The 17,276-nt window shown below is 41.9% G+C and overlaps 1 protein-coding gene across 1 annotated transcript in view; it reads left to right on the forward strand.

Annotated features, from left to right (window-relative positions):
* LOC127569738 (uncharacterized) overlaps positions 1-17,007 on the forward strand; it is a 36,743-nt gene extending 19,736 nt beyond the window's left edge. The window contains exons 7-10 of the mRNA XM_052014571.1: positions 2,577-2,642; positions 5,571-5,807; positions 10,465-10,881; positions 15,431-17,007. Of these exons, the coding sequence (XP_051870531.1) occupies positions 2,577-2,642; positions 5,571-5,807; positions 10,465-10,881; positions 15,431-16,320 (1,610 nt within the window). The 3' untranslated portion in view covers positions 16,321-17,007. The remainder of the gene's footprint in view (positions 1-2,576; positions 2,643-5,570; positions 5,808-10,464; positions 10,882-15,430) is intronic.
* Positions 17,008-17,276: the final 269 nt, after the last annotated feature.

Consider the following 17,276-nt stretch of genomic DNA (forward strand, 5'->3'; position numbering starts at 1 on the left):
CTCCAAATGTTCATAAATCCCGCCTCTCAGGATCTTCTCCATCAGCTTACCAACCACTGAGGTAAAACTCACCAGTCTATAATTTCCTGGGCTATCCCTACTCCCCTTCTTGAATAAAGGAACAACATCCACAACCCTCCAATCTTCCGGAACCTATCCGTTCTCCATGGATGACACAAAGATCATCGTCAGAGGTTCCGCAATCTCCTCCTTTGCCTCCCACGGCAACCTGGGGTACATCTCATCCGGTCCCAGCAACTTATCTAACTTGATGCTTTCCAAAAGTTTCAGCACCACCTCTTTTCTAATATCTACATGCTCAAGCTTTTCAGGCCACTGCAAGTCCCCACTACAATCACCCAGATCTTTTTCCGTGGTGAATACTGACGTAAAGTATTCATTAAGTACCTCCGCTATTTCTTCCAAAGCACTATTTCATTGAAGCACTTGTGCTGTAATGCACTTGAATCTCATCCTAATTTATATGGACCTCAACTATCAGAATCAGATTTATTATCTCTGACTTAGATGGTGTGAAGTTTGATGTTTTGCGGTAGCAGTACAGTGCAAACATAAAGCTACTATAAATTACAAAAATAAATAAATAGTGCAAAAAAAGGGATAACAAGGTAGTGTTCGTGGGTTCATCCCAGATGGTGAGGGTCCTTAATGATGGATGCCACTTTCTTGAGGCATCGCCTCTTGAAGATGTCCTCGATGATGGAGAGGGTTGTGCCCGTGATGGAGCTGGCTGAGTCTACAAGCCTCTGCAGCCTCTTGCAATCCTGTGCATTGGAGCCTCCATACCAGGCTGTGATGCAACCAGTCAGAATGTTCTCCATCATACATCTATAGAAATTTGTAAGACTCTTTGTTGACATACCAAATCTCCTCCAGTTCCTAAAGAGGTAGAGCCATGATTTGAATCCATGATCTATCATTGAGATTAACCCACTGAGCTACATCTGGCAAGACGAAGATGAGATAGAGGGAATGATGAGGACAATAAAATCCAGGGTGACGTACTTACTAGAATACTAATTCTTGTAGAAAGGCTGTTGGAAGCTGCAAGCCAAGAGAATTATCAATGACTAAAGTTTCAGCAGGAGGAAGGGATGGCAATTGAAAATCAAAAAAAACTGCAGATGCTGGAAATCTACAATAAAAACAGAAAATGCTGAAAATGCTCAGCAAGTCAGGCTGCATCTGTGGGAAGAGAAACAGAGTTAATGTTTCAAGTCGAAGACCCTTCATCAGAACTGGGAAGGAGACAAAAGAAGCTTGTTAAGCTGCAGGGAAGGTGAGGGAGGGAGGATGTCTTTGATAGGGTAAAACCACTAAAAGGGGATCTGAGGGGAAATCTCTTTACACCGGGAGTATCCACCTTATTTATGCATCTCATAATTTTATATACTTCATCCAGGTCACTCCTCAGCCTCCTTTGCTCCAGGGAAAACAAACCCAGCCTATCCAATCTCTCCCCATCACTAAAGTCCAGGCAACATCCTGGTGAATCTCCTCTGCACTCACTCCAGCACAATCACATCCTTAAACCCGTGAGGAATTATTTTGGTCTGGGGCTATTAGTTGTTTTCTCGATGTATCATTGAGCCACGCAGTCTGTATCTGTGCTGCTCCTTGCGATTATTTCATGAGGTGTCAAACCTATGATGATTTTAAGAGTTACTAGGTCTGATGTCTGCAGATTCCCATAACTAATGTTCAGAATTGACAATGGTAACCTTTGTTATGATATTTGATGTGTATGCAATTTCTTTACAATCTTTTTATTAATTTTCAAATTAGTACAAATTAATACATATATCATTCATAATTATGCATATGGTGCAAAGAGATCAGGATAACAATCATAACAGTTAAAATATATAATCACAAAGAGTAAAAAAAACTAATCTAGACCTCCTGCTCTCTTATTAAGTGAACATAATACAAAAGGAAAATTGAAAAGAGATTTAATTATATGAGAAAAGAACCCCCAAATAAAAAAAATATTAATAATAAACCAAAAGAAACTAAAAACTTTTAAAAAAACTGGACTGATATTTCTTCAATTAAAAAAACATTATTATGTCATTAACTCCACTCCTCTGAATTCAAGGGTTATTGAAGGGGATCTGAAAAAGGTCAGCTTATATCATATGGAAATATTGAATAAATGGACTCCAAACTTCCTCAAAATTAAGCGAAGGATCAACAGTACCACTCCTAATTTTTTCTAAGTTTAAACATGCTATAGTTTGAGAAAACCATTGAAATGTAGTAGGGGGTATAGGGTCTTTCCATTTAAATAGAATGGATCTTTTGGCAATTAATATAACAAAAGCAATCATACAACAAGCAGAAACAGATAAGTGGCCAGAATCCATCATTGGTCACCCAAAAATTGCAGTAATAGGATGAGGCTGTAAATCAATATTCAATATGGATGAAATAATGTTAAAAATGTCTTCCCAATATTTTTCCAAAAGGGGACAGGACCAAGCTGTATATGCAATTTCAACCGTAACCTCATTCTCATTGTCATCCTAGCCTTTTATTTGAAATTTATTTTTCAGTGCTGGAAGATTTGAGACTGAAGTGTGGATTTGGTGAAGAGATTCAACTGCAACAAGTAGAGAAAGGTTTGTATGTGGCAGGATGTACACCTTCTCAGAAAGTAGTGGTAGGTGGACTGGCCAGGTTGAAAGCTTATAGAGGTGGATGGGTGTTCAGTTCCTTCCACAGATGCCCTGACCTTGTATGGCATTCATTGGAACAAAAAATAGTCACTACTTAGGGATCTATTCACCCTGTCAATCCAGTCAGGATGATGGTATGGGTGCCCTTCCCTCTCCCTTCAGCACTACATTATTCTGGCTTCCACTTCAAAATACAGCTCTTTTGCAAAGCAGCCTTAAACTGAGAAATTTGGGGGTGAGGGGGTGGGGGGGAGCTGCTGATGGTGATTGAGAGCTATTGAACGTACTGCAGGGCTTCACAGAGCAGAGGAGCATGCTTGGAACACCTTTGTGTTTTTTGGGAGACAAACATCAGCACTTCTCCCAAGCAGTTCTGGTTGGCTGAAGTGCAATGTGTGGTATTTTTGATGAGATGGAATGGTTGAGACTAATGGATTGTGTTTGTGTTGTAACATTTGTATGTGTGTGGTGAACCTATAACTGGTCAGAGTAAGAACACGCTCATTACTCCTACAGAAGCAAAATAGTGCAGATGCTGAAAATCCGAAAACCAAAGATGGTAGAAATACTCAGCAGGTCAAGCATCATCTGTGGAGAAAGGAACAGTTAAAGTTTTAGATCAATGACTTTTCATCAGAACCAGGAAGAGTTAGAAATGAAAGAAATGTTAAGATTCAGAGAAAGGAGGGAAGAGTGCAGAGAACATAAAGGAAGGTCTGTGATAGGGTGGAGAGCAATTGATAAGGGGAGGTGTTCAGTGATTCATGAAGGTGATTCATCATCATCTTCCCAAGTTAGCTAATGATGGTCAATTAATGCTGTCCCTGCCAGCAACACCAACATCCCAGAAAATGAATTTTAAAAAAAAGAAACATGCTATTTTAGACCTTGTTCTCACGTAATTCATAAATTCATAATCATAGTCAATTCGTAATCTTGCTGTAAGGGAGCTTCCAGAGAAAAAGTAATCACAAGACTTTAACATTGAGTTTGAATATCATATTGCTCAATCAGAGACTGAGTTGGAAACTGCCATTTTGAACTTAAGGCCATCTTGCATAAGTAAGACCAGTGAGTTGGGAAAGATAGATTAGGAAATTATATTAACGTTTTTGCCAGTAGATAAACAATAGCAGGTACATAGAAAAATATTACACAACATTGCCCGGAATGAGAAATAAAATTCCCACTGAAGTGTGATTCAACCACAGTTAATGATAGGAGTTAACAATTGAATTAATTTGAAAAAAAGCTTACAATGGTGGCAAGGGGAGTAATGAACCTGGGTACTGGAAAGTTTTAGAAACCAGCAAAGGGAGTCCAAAAATATAGAAAGAGGATATTAATAATATATAAATCATTTTTATTTTTAAAAAAATGATTAAACATATAATTTTGTAACAAGATACAGTAAAACTGTGAGTTTGAAGGGACTGTGGGAAATGGAGTCCTAGTGAACTTAAAGGGAAATATGGCCCTGGTGTGTTTGAAGGGAGCACAGGAAATGGGGCCCTGGTGTGTTTAAAGAGACTGTGGAAAACAGGTTCCCTGTGAATTTCAGGGGAGTGCAGGAGACATGGCCCTGGTGTGTATAAAGGAAGTGTGGGGAGTATGGCCCTGGTGAGTTTCAAGGGAGTGAGGAAAAAATTCCCTGTTAGTCTAAAAGGAGTGCAGGAAATTGGGCTCTCCTGTGTTTAAGGGGAGTGTGGGAAACAGGACCCTGGTGTGTTTAAAGGGAACATGGGAAACTACTCAGTGAGGTAGATGTTGAACCATTGTGACTTCTGAAAAATTAGATAACATTTTATTGGAGTTTTACTATAGTAGCAAAAACAAACAAAGAGAAGACCCCCCCCCCCCCCGCTTGATGGTTCTCCCTGCCTCTGGATGACCCTTCCTCTTCTACTTCTCCCCACATGACCCCTCCTCTTCTATCCCTCTCTGCCTGACCCCCTCCCTCTCCATTCAACCCCCCCTTACCCTTTCCACTGAACCCCTCTCCATCCTTCCCCCTCTGTGATGATACCTTTCCCCTCCTCAAGGCTTTAATGAGACCGTATCTAGAGTACTGTGTATGGTTTTGTTCCCTCATTTAGGTTAAGATGTATTATCACTGGAGGCAGTTCAGAGAATGTTGACTAGGATGACTCTGGAGAGATTGAGATTATAGAGAGTATGGAGAGATTGTCATGAGGAAAGGTTGAATAATTTGAGTCTGTACTCATTGGAGTTTAGAAGAATGAAAGATGATTGTGTTTAGAAGAATGAAAGATGATTGTGAGCCACGTAAAGCCTGCCAAATTCCATTCCATCCATCTACCGGCTGGCTGAGAGTTATGATATATTTAACCATAAAGTCTTATGAGATTTATTGCTATGTCCTATTGTTCCAATGTGGTTTATTTATAAATGTTGCAAGGTCATCCAATGGAATGATAGAACAGTACTGGGAATAGAATAGCACAGATCCTAGTATGAGCAGGAACCAGGGTGGTGGTGGTGGTAGTGGGGGGGGGGGGGCGGGGGGAACAAAGATGGATGACAGGTGGCTGGTCAGGAGGTTGTGGAAAAGGGGACCAAAATGGGAGGCTCAGAGTAGGATTGGAAGGAGGGGGGATGGAAGGGGGGAAAGAACCCAAGACCTAGCCCCAAGTGTAGCTCCTGTGCACTTCATTATTTCTCTGTGTGAGATTGCAAATTCAGAGGCAGGAAGTGCAGAGTTCGGATGTCACAAGCCCAAGGCACCATTATGATGCCTTTATTATGTAAGAGCCCAACAGCCTGACTTACATTCAACCATGTTGGTCTAAAATCTAGATCCAAACTCATTCTTTTAATATGATGTTAAATCTCAATGTTTCCTTGTTTCAGAGCTCATCAGAGAGGCAATGACGCTGCTACAGTTGGACACTAGAAGGACCATGTCATTAAATGTGTGTGAATTTGGTGTGTTGCTGGGACTACCGAGGAAGGTTGTCCAGGAATGCCTTTTTGAACTTGAAAGTGCTGAAGATGTTCATCAGCTTGCTGCAGTGATACACATGTTCGTGGAAAAAACCAACAATACTGAAAGACTGAGGCAGAAGATGACTTCTGTTGACTTCTATCGTAAGATCAACTATTCATAATCTTTTAGATTTAAAATGATGGTGTTTTACAACATTCATGTTATGTTGTAAGTTTGCATCTGAGTTAAATATCATGACCAGAAAGTAAGTATTAGTGAGAGGAAACGACACATGCATTTATATAATGCCTTTCACTATCTCAGCAGTACATCCCAAACTGTCTCACACAGATACTTCTGAACGACAATTGTAACATACAAAACATGACAATTAACTTTATAGTATAGTTTCACAAGCTGCAATGAGAGAAATGACCAGATAGTCCATTTTAGTTATTTGGTTGAGTAATAAATTTTGTCCAGAGTGAGTATAATTGCCGTCCTGCTTAATAGGTTAGAGCCTAACTGCTGATACTCTTTAAACAGGATCTCCCTCCTTTTCCTACCCTTGTTGCTTATTCCAGCAGGAATCATGACAATTGAATTTTCTCTCTCCTTCAAACCACAGTAGATTTCCTTGCCCCGGCACCAGGTGGGCAACACATCCTTTAGGATTCTGGTTCTTAGCTGCAAATTATCTTCCTAATTATTGAAGTCCCCTATCACTATCAGATTTCTGGTAGGACCAGACCTGTACACAATATTCTAGAAGTGGTCTCACTAGGCCCCCTAGTAGGATCAAGAAATCTCTACTCCTGTATTCAAATGTCTTTGTGATAAAGACCAATATTTCATTTGTACCTAAATCATACGGCCCCTACATAATAGCAGTTAAGATGTCCTCACCCATTTACTCAAATACTCCTGCAATAAAGGCATTCCTAGATGTTTGCCGAGCCTGCATCCAGTGATTTCTATACACGGACACTCAGGGCTCCCTGAAATCCAACACCTTACAATCTCTCACCATTGAATAATATTCTGCTTTTATATTTTTTCTACCAAAGTAGACAACTTTACATTTTTCATAGAATCATACAGCACAGGCACAGGGCCCCTTCAACCCACCTCGTCCATGCTGACCATGATACCTATCTACGTTAATTAAATTTGCCTGCAGTAGGCCCCTCATCCCTCTACATCTTTCCTATCCATACCCATCCAGACACCTTTTAATTATATCTGCCTCCACCACCTTCTCTAGGAAAAACTTGCCCCTCAGATTTCCTTTAAATTTATTTTTATTTTATTTTAAAATTTTTTTAAAATTTAAATTTATATTTTTATTTACAGCATGGTAACAGGCCCTTCTGGCCCAACGAGTCCACGCCGCCCATTTTTAAACCCAATTAACCTACCCATACATCTTTGCAATGTGGGAGGAAACTGGAGCACCCGGAGGAAACCCACGCAGACACGGGAGAACGTACAAACTGCTTACAGACAGCGACGGGAATCGAACCCCAATCACTGGCGCTGTAATAGCGTCGCGCTAACCGCTCCACTACCGTGCCTGCCTTCTCCCTTCTCATCTTAAACCTGTGTCTCTAGTTCCAGACTCCCTGCCCTGGTAAAAAGATTCTGACTATCTATCCTTCCTATGCCCCTCATAACTTTAATTAACCTCTATAAGGTTACCCCTCAACTTCCTATGTTCCAGTGAGAATAAACCCAGTCTAACCAACCTCTCTGTAACTACAGCCCTCCATTCCAAGCAATATCCTGATGATTCTCTTCTGCACTCTCTCTATTGCTACCACCTCCTTCCTGTAGTGTGGTGATCAGAACTGTACACAATACTCTAAGCATGGTCTAACCAATATTTTATACAACTGTACATGATGTCTGAACTCACTGCCTTGGCCTATGAAGGCAAGCACACCAAATGCCCTTTTCACTACCCTGTGCACCTGTGTCACCACTTTCAGGGAGTTATGGACTTGCACCCCAAGGTCTCTCTGTACATCAATGTTCATAAGGTCCCTGCCGTTTACTCTACATGTCCTAGCAGAATTTGACTTCACTAAGTGCATTACCTCACACTTGTCTGGATTAAATTCCATCTGCCACCAATCTGCCCAACCTTCCAGGTGACCTATGTCCTGTTGTATCCTTGGACAATCTCCTTCACTATCTATAATTCCAGCAATTTTTGTGTCTTCTGCAAACTTAATAATCATATCACCTACATTCTCGTCCAAGTCATTTCTATATATTTCAGGCAAAAGGTCCCAGCACTGATCCCTACAGTACACCACTTGTTACAGACTTCCAGTTAAAAAACAACGATCCACCACTACCCTCTGGCTCCTATAATTAAGCTAATTTTGGATCCAGTTTGCCAACATGCCTCGGATCCCATATGCAGGCAGATATGCAGTTTAAATTGGCATCATGGTCGGCACAGACATTGTGGGCTAAAGGGCCTGTTCCTGTGTTATTCACTTGATCCATTAAAGTATTTATTAAATTATTAACCATACTTGCATTAAAAAAGTTTAATTAGTGAATCTACATCTCTGAGGTGAGAATCCTACCACTGATAAAAGATAGTACTTGAATGTTAATAGCTGTATAAATCAGTGTAAAGTCATATTACAGTGGGCATTTCTTTTCATGCAGATAGTATCTGTGGACATCCTATTAGCATTTGGTAGTTACCTCATCAAAGAAATCGATGAAGTCAGACATGAATTGCCTTCAACAAATCTTTCTTGAGTCTTCTTGATTCTACTTCCCAAATGAAAGTTTATTTTCTTCATGATATTGCTTCCTAGTAACTTCCCCACCACTAGGTTGTAGTTCCTGATTTGTCCTTCTCTTTTTTGAACAATGGTGTAGTTTAGGCTCTCCACCAATCTTATAGGGCAATACTTGTATCCAGTGTGGAAATGTTATGACCCACACCTCGGTTATTACCGCAAAAGCAAACTACTGCAGATGCTGGAAATCTGAACTATAAATGAAAATGCTCGAAATACTCAGCACCTCAGGCAGCACCTATGGAGAGAAAAACAGAGTTAATGTTTTAGGTTGAGGCCTTTCATCAGATCTTATTAAAGACTTGTTAGTAGATTATTTTGAGCACTGAACGTACACAACAAAAATCTTTCAGAATTCTGTGACAGTGAATTTTGTCTTATGAACTTCATAAGTTAAAATATTTGCCAAAGTTTTCTACCAAAGTGAAGATTGAGGAAAGAATATTATGGGTATTTTTGAATTTAAATTGGTAAATAGGTTTATTATTGTCACATGTACCAAGGTAAAGTGAAAATTTTTATTTTGCATGCCATCCATACAGATCATTTCATCACATCAGTGCATTGATATAGTACAAGGGAAAACAATAACAGAATGAAGAATAATGTGTTACAGTTACAGAGAAAGTACAGTGCAGGCAGACAATAAGGTGCAAGGCCATGACGAGGTAGATTGTGAGGTCAAGAGTCCATCTTATCGTACTAGGGAACCATTCAATAGTCTTATAACAGCGGGATAGAAGCTGTCCTTGAGCCTCATGGTATATGCTTTCAGGCTTTTGTAACTTCTGCCCAAGAGGCGGGGGGAGAAGAATGTCTGTGCTGGGTGAGGTCTTTGATTCTGTTGGCTGCCTTATCAAGGCAGCAAGAAGTGTAGACAGAGTCCATGGAGAGGAGGTTGGTTTGTGTGATGTGCTGAGCTGACCACAACTCTCCGCAGTTTCTTGTGGTCTTGGGTAGACCAGTTGCTGTTCCAAGCCATGAAGCATCTGGATAGGATGCTTTCTATGGTGCATCTATACAAATTGGTAAGGGTCAAAGGGGACATGCCAAATTTCTTTAGCATCCTGGAGAACTAGTGGTGCTGGTGGCTTTCTTGGCCATGGCGTCCACATGAATCCTTTATGTACTGTGGTGGTTTGTGATTATATAAACTCTTGTTCAAGGTATCTTTGGAAAGTAGGGTGAGTTAAAGCAACCACAATGTCATCAGGAGCACAGATCATACAAAGTCAAAGTTGAGTTTATTGTCATATGCACAAGTACATGTATGCACAATTTATTTGTGGTAGCATCACAGGGACATAGCATCTGATACACGACATTCACAAGGAAAATATAAATTAAACATTAATTATACATTATACAAGAAAGAACAGAATTAGAACAAAAAAAACAAAGTCCATCATAGTGCGAAGCGGTCATAGTGATGGTATACTGTGGTAGTGACTAGGGTTGTGCGGGTTGGTTGAAGGGAAGTTCTTGAACCTGGTGGTGTGGAAGTTCAGGCTTCTGTACCTCCTGCCCAATGGTAGCTGCGAGAAGATGGCATGGTGGGGATCTTTGATGATAGATGTTCACTTCTTGAGGCAGCTTCTCCTGTTGATACTACTGATGGTGAGGAGGGATGTGCTCACAATGTATTGGGCAGAGTTTACTATTCTCCGCAGCTTCTTACGTTTCTGCACATTCAAATTGCCATACCAGACCATGATGCAACCAGTCGGGATACTTTCAACAGTACACCTGTAGAAGTTTGTTCGTGTGTTTGGTGACATGCTGAACCTCCTTAACCTTCTAAGAAAGTAAAGACTCAGTAGAAGGATTATCACAGGCTTGGTGCTCAGAATTACATGGTAGTCAGCCCCAATAGGTGCCAGGCATGGACATGATATGAACAAATGTTTAATTCAGTGAACCAATTTTGTGCCCATATATCATAAATGCTGCCAGGCTTGCTTAGGATAATGGGCTCAATTGTTCTTTATTCCCTTAGACTTGCAATTGTCACGGCGAGCAAAATTGTTGTTAGAACTTCTTCAGAGCGGCCTAGCTGATTGTCATTGCTGTGAAGAAGTCACGCAGCAGCTTGGCAATATCTGTCTTTTCGTTGTGAGGGACTGCCTGGCTGAAACTGAAGAAGATGCTTCTGAAGTACCAACCCTGGATATCATGGAATGTCTCCATAGGCTGGAAAGGAACAGGCGTGCAGACATGATGATCCTCAGGGAACTGGCTGAACTATGGAGTGAGGGAGCAGCGGAAGACTTCCAGAAAAGTGTTCCATTTATTGCTCAGCTTGTTAAAGACACTTTCCCCCTTGTGGATGTGATGGAGTTTGATGCAGTTCCAATAAGGAGAGGTGTTTATCGTTGCCACCCCCGGGTTGTCAAGCGAGTTACCAGCTTCAAAGGTAATTGGTCTGTTTCTTTCAGAGCATATCTTGGTCAAGCAAGTGGCACTCAACACTTCCTTTTGGGTCAAGCACCTTTGTTCCATCTGTCGTAACAGCCAGGATCTCCTCCCATTCCCACACCTACATGTGTTTCCAAGGCCTCCTCCACTGCCAAGTTGAGACTAGACACAGATTAGAGGAACAGCACCTCATATTCCTCCATGCTAGTCTCCAACCTGATGACACAAACATCGATTTCTCTAACTTCTGGTAACCACTCCCCTCTAACACCCCCTTTGTTTTCCCATAACTCACAGGCTCCATCACCCTTCCCTTTCCCCTCCCCTCCCTCTCCATATGCCCATCACCCACACATTCCTCCCTCCTCACCTCCTTCCCTTTATTCCATGGTCCACCGTCCTCTCCTGTCAGATTCCATCCTCTTCAGTGCTTTGTCACATTCACCTATCACTTCCCAGCTTCTTACATCATTCCCACTCTCTCCCTCCCCCATTTGCCTATCTCCCCCCTTTCACCTGAATTTACCTATCACCTGCCAGCTCTTGCTCCACCCCCTCCCCCCACCTTTTTATACCGGCTGTGTCCCCTCTTTCTTTCCAGTCCTGATGAAGGGTCTCAACTCGAAACATCGACTGTCCATTTCCCTCCATAGATGCTGCCTGACCCGCTGAGTTCCTCCAGCGATTTGTGTGTTACTTCTTTTTGGGTGTCAGCTGTGGCGAAGCGGGTAGCATTCTTTTCTCTGATCCAGAAGGTTGTGAATTAAAATCCCACCCCAGAGACTTGAGTATAAATATCTAGGACCACACTACAGTGCAGTGCTGAGGACGTGCTGCATTGTTGGAGGTGCTGTCTTTTGAATGAGGCATTAAACTGAAGTCTGCCCATTGTCTCATGTTGGCATAAAAGATATCATGTCACTATCCTGAAGAATATTGCCTTGGCCAATATTTGTCTCTCAGTCCACATCACTGAAATCAGATTATTTAGTCAATATTACATTGCTATTTGTGAAAGCTTGCAGTGGGCAAATTGGCTGCTGCATTTCCAATCAGTGACTATACATCATGAGACGTAAAGTTCTGTAGGATGTCCCAAAGTTGTGAGGCTACATAAATGCAAGTCTTCCTTGCATTCCCACGTCACCTAAAGACTTACACAGGAAATATTCTGCTTTCAGTAACATCTCTCTACCTTTGTCCAGCCCAGAGATAAGGATGGGGAGATGATCCCCACTGTTGTAGAGGAGGGTAGAGGAACAGTGATTTGCAAGGAGCGCCGTGAGGAGAGAACAGGGAGTTAGAGATTTAGGTTCAGGCTTGTGGGATAGAGGATACTGGAGGTCAGAAGCAGGTGAGAAGGACCCAAGGCTGTGGTGCTGCACTTGGAAGTAAGGCTCAATGAATGTAGGAATGGGGCTTTTTGTTGAGATGAAGAATTAGAGAGGAGAGGAGAGACAGACTTTTAATGGTTGTGCAGCAAATGGAATTCTAGAAAAAGAAGTTTGAAATAAAGGGTCTTTGGAGACTAAAACCCGGCTACCTGAAACAAGCCCAGCAGTAACCCCATCACTTGTCAGGCTTGGGTCATTCAGATATACACTCCAACAAAGTGCTCGGGTTTGGCTCAGGTTGGATAGTGGACAACCAGCTCAACCAAGCATCCCGTCAGAGTCAGGATCACCTGTCCAGCATCACCACATAGCCATGGACTACTACACATACAAAGTTGGTTGGGTTGGGTGTGGAAGGAGCCACAAGCCCTCCAGCTCAAGTCAGCTTCAAAACCACCAGTCAAGTCAGGCCTGCACCAAGCCACAATCTTATATCCGAGCAGATCTCTACTGGAGACTGGGTCCTGCAGACAAGAAGGAATCTGGGATTAATGAATGACAGACCAGAATACTCTGCAATGCCCAGTGAATCAGGAATCAAGCCAAGTCAAGTCAAGTCAAATCAGGTTTATATTCATGTGCACGAGTACGGTTACAGTGAAAAACTTGCTTGCACCAGCAGCACAGGCACGTAGGTTCAGACAACACACAGAATACAAATTAATCATAAATTATACAATACAGTGAAGAGAAAAATAAGACTCTGCAAAACAAAACATTAGTGCGAAAATAAAGCACAAAGATAAGTCCATGGTAGTGCAAGAGGTGGTTCCTAGTGTTCCATTGCTGAGGTAGGGTTCGGGTTGTACAAGTTGGTTCAAGAACCTGATGGATGTCAACCCTGAAGAAAGCAACAGACCATCATCAGAAATGGAAAAGAGTAAGAGATTTAACAGGTTTTAAATAAGTCTCTTTTTCTTAGGTGGCTCCTGGGGATTGAGTGGAACTTGCTTCCACTGCAGTTCATGGAGGCATGGAGTGATTGAGCGTGGAACTAGGCCATTTGGCCCACCACATCCATGCCAATCACTGGGCACTCCTCTATGTTAATCCCATCTTCCAGCACTTGGCCCATAGCCTTCAAGTGCTTGTCTAGACATCTCCTAGTTGCTGTCAGCAACTCTGCTTCCGCCACTCTCCGGCACAGCATTCCAGGTATTCACCACTCTCTGGTGAAAAAGGCCCCCCTCAGATCCCCTCGACGTCCTCTGCTTTTATTCACCTCCAACAGGGAAAATATTCCTGCAGTCTATCCTATCCATACCCCTCATAATTTTAATTACCTCAGTCATGTCCCTTCTTAACCTCCTCTGCTCCAGGAGAAACAGACCCAACCTCTCCAGTCTCTCCTCATAAGTAAGGTGCTCTGTCCCAGTTCTGTGAGTTCTGAGATGGGTTCCATGTTGATTCATCTGTAGAGTCCACCACAGGCGGGACAGGTGAGGCCAGACAGATTTATTGTGTTGTTGTATGCGCCTTGCACAGAATGCACTTGACCTCTGAATGTTGCCATTAGAGAGAGGGGGAAGTGCTCCGTGCCTTCTGGGTGTTTGAGTGCTCTTGTGCCAGGGATTCCCACCAGTCGATGAGGGTATGTGTTTCAAGGAGAGTAAGTTGCAGGGCTATAGGGGAAGGGGAATGGACAGGCGAACCTTCTACCCAAGTGAGTGGGCAACAATGTGGCAGATGCACTGTAATGTGGAAAAATGTCAAATTATCCACTTTAGTGCAAGAATGGAAAAGGTCAGGATTGAACCTGAGTCACTGGAGTTGTGTGGCAACACTCTACTAACTGCATCATAGTGCTGCCCCTAATTATCCATCTGTGCCCCACTCATCTCAACTTGGCTGCAGCCTCTGTGTGGTTGATCACACTAATATTCTTCAGCACCTGTCCTGTTATCCAGCCAAACTTCTATCTTCTCCTCGTTTCCATTCCCAGCTAGATAATCCTTTGCTATTACTTTGCTTACCACCTTATACCATTTCTTCTGGAATCCTCTAAGGATATATCCGTTGGCACTAACATTGCTCATTTTTACGTAATGTAACATTAGGTTAAAAGAATATCATGTTTTTTGAAGTATTTGGCAACAACATCCAGCTCTTTTTGTCTGATATTTGTCTGATGCTATGTGTCCATGAAGCTGCTGCGGTTAAGTTTTTCATTGCACCTGTGCATACATGTACTTGTGCATAATGACAATAATCTCAACTTCGACTTTGATATTTCATGCTGAATAAACAGAACTTTCCTCCAGTCAACTATTGGCATTGCTACAGTTTTGTTTTCATTGTCAAGGTATTGTCCTATCCTTCTCCCTATTCACTGTCTATGGCTAAACCAGACTATTTGCAACCACAGGCATTCAAATAATACTGAACTGAGCTTCTGAACTCATACCCTCTCAATCAGAAAGACCACATATTTCCATTTCTACAATACTGACCAGTTCCACCCTGTCTGAACATATCTCACCTGAAACCTAAATTCATGTCTGTGTTACCTCCTGACTCAGCTATTCCAGTAATCTCTTGGCCAGCCTCCAATTTCCTATCCTGCATAAACCTGAGCTCATCCATGACTCTGCCGTTTGCTTTCTGAAATTACAAACAGTGTTCACATATTGTTGCTCCCTGCAACATCTCAACTTTAAAACTCTCATCCCTACTTTAAATCCACCAGACCAAGAAACCTCAAATGTCTACACCCTCTAATTCCAGCCTCTTGTCATCTGATTTTCTTTGCTCCACTGTTGGTGGCATCACCTTCAACCCCCAATGCTTTAAGCTCAAAAATTCTCTCACTAAATCTCTCCATTTCTCTCTTCCATTAGGATATCCCTTGAGACCTGCCTCCCTGAACCCAGTTTTCGTCACCTGCCCTAATAGCTCATTTGGCTCAGTATCAAATTTTGTTTGATGATACTTTTGTGAAGCAGCTGGGAATGTTTAACTGTGTCAAAGAAGCATAAAAGCAAATTGTCTTATTTCTTCCATGTCCATGAGCAGTGTAGGAGATGGGAGTAGGTAAATGGGCAGGAATCTCACACCACTATCTAAATAGAAAGGATTATCATTCATTGCAAATAAGTAGACACACTATTAATTATTTTCTTGCCTGAGATTTTGGTCCATATCTATTTTTTCTAGGACTTCCAGCAAGAATCATTCAGAAGGTGATTCAGCCCAACTCTCTGCTATCATTGCTGTCTGAGGAAAGAACAAGCTTTGGAAACCAGGAGCTGCTGGATGGAGAATATACACAGCTATGTTTGAAAACTTTAAACATTCTTCAGAGGGTCCAGGACTATCAGTCCAATAAGATGCCAACAAAACTTAACAGACAATTGGACAAACAGCAAGTTGCCATGGAAATCAGGAAGCTCTTGGCAGCTGAAGATTTTGGGTGGAATTCCTTCGATTCGGGCATGAGGGCCCGGCTTCTGTCTTTGGTTGACTTTGAGCCCCTCTCCTACTACATGTCTTTGTTCCTGAAACTTCATTACGATACCTTCCTTTCCTTAGCAGAGTATTTAAAGTCTAATGACAGGCAGAGATTCCAGTTTGTTTTCGAAGAGGTTCACATGTACCAGTGTAATGGGGAGTTGTGCAGGGTGCGGAGTGTGCGGGACCCTGTGAATATCGATGGGGGAATGGAGGAGGTGTTCCAATTTTCCACCTCCAACCGTGCTTCCTTTATGGTCCAGCTCCATTGCAGAGGCTATGTTGACGGTGAATATTTCCAGTGTAACCGACCATTCCTGTACAAGATGTCCAATTTATCTGGCAGTTTGCAAGAAGAGGCTGAAAAAGTTGGCACGGTAATTGCCAAACAAGCTGGCACAACTTGGTTACGAGAAAATCCCGATGGAGAGTTGAAAGAAATTGCAGAGAGGATAATGCAGAGTTCCAGTGGAACGGTAGAAATGGGAAGCTGCTGCTTCCTTGTCAGTTCGTGGAGTGCTGAGTGTGAAATCAGGGTCCTTTACAAGGATGACATAATCACCGCAACAGCAGAACGAAATGCTAATGTTTACTGACCAACGAACTGGCATCAAAATCCCATCACCTCACCTTCTCTGGCTGCAGAGAGCTGTATTCCGAAATGGGTTTTCAAAAACTGTTTTCACTGAGCTTGTGGTTCAGTGAGTGTCTGATGAGCAGCCAAATTTGGGCCAGTGTTAACTTAAGGAAGATGATTGGCAAGTTAAACAAAAGCAGCTACTGGTTTGCTGTGCGAGTGAACAATTTTGCAGGTAGAAAACTTTAAATTCTTCATTCTGACCTGTCATCACCACCACCTCAACTACCCCTTCTTTCCTGAGCAAAGCATGGATATTCTTGGGAAAGGAAGATGGGATCGGGGAGATAATACTCATCCCGAAAACTTTCAGGAGTTAAGACCAAAAGCGTTTAATTCAGAAACACTTTCCATTCATTTATCAATTTGAAAATTACATCTTAAGGTGACTAATGTGAGATCAATGACTGCAGTGAGACTTACAGGATAAAGAAAATTGCTTGTACTGTAGGAGTTCATTTTCTCATAGTCAGATATCCTGTCTGCACTCTCAATTCAATAATTCATTGACATTGTTTTGAAGAGGGGCAGGTACCAGTGTCCTGGTTAATAGCTATCCCTCTATCAACATCACTAAAAGCACATTATCTTGTCTTTATCACATTGCTGTTTATGAGAACTTACTGTGTATGAACTGGCTATCATTTTCTTCCTGTAACAACAGTGACTACATGCCAAATAAATATTGTTTTGATTATAAACCACATTGGGATTTTCTGACAAGGATAAGAATATAAAGAAACAGCAGTAAGCTTCAGTATGGAATAATCAGTCTGGATGGCACACAAACAAAAGCTTTTCACTTTATCTTGGTACATGTGCCAATAATAAACCAATACAAATTTTGATTCCAATCATTTAAAATCTGTTTTCATACCCAATTCCTATAACCTCTGATTCTCTTTACATCTAAAC

This window comes from Pristis pectinata, chromosome 4 (assembly GCF_009764475.1).
Source record: "Pristis pectinata isolate sPriPec2 chromosome 4, sPriPec2.1.pri, whole genome shotgun sequence".
Classification (NCBI taxonomy): domain Eukaryota; kingdom Metazoa; phylum Chordata; class Chondrichthyes; order Rhinopristiformes; family Pristidae; genus Pristis; species Pristis pectinata.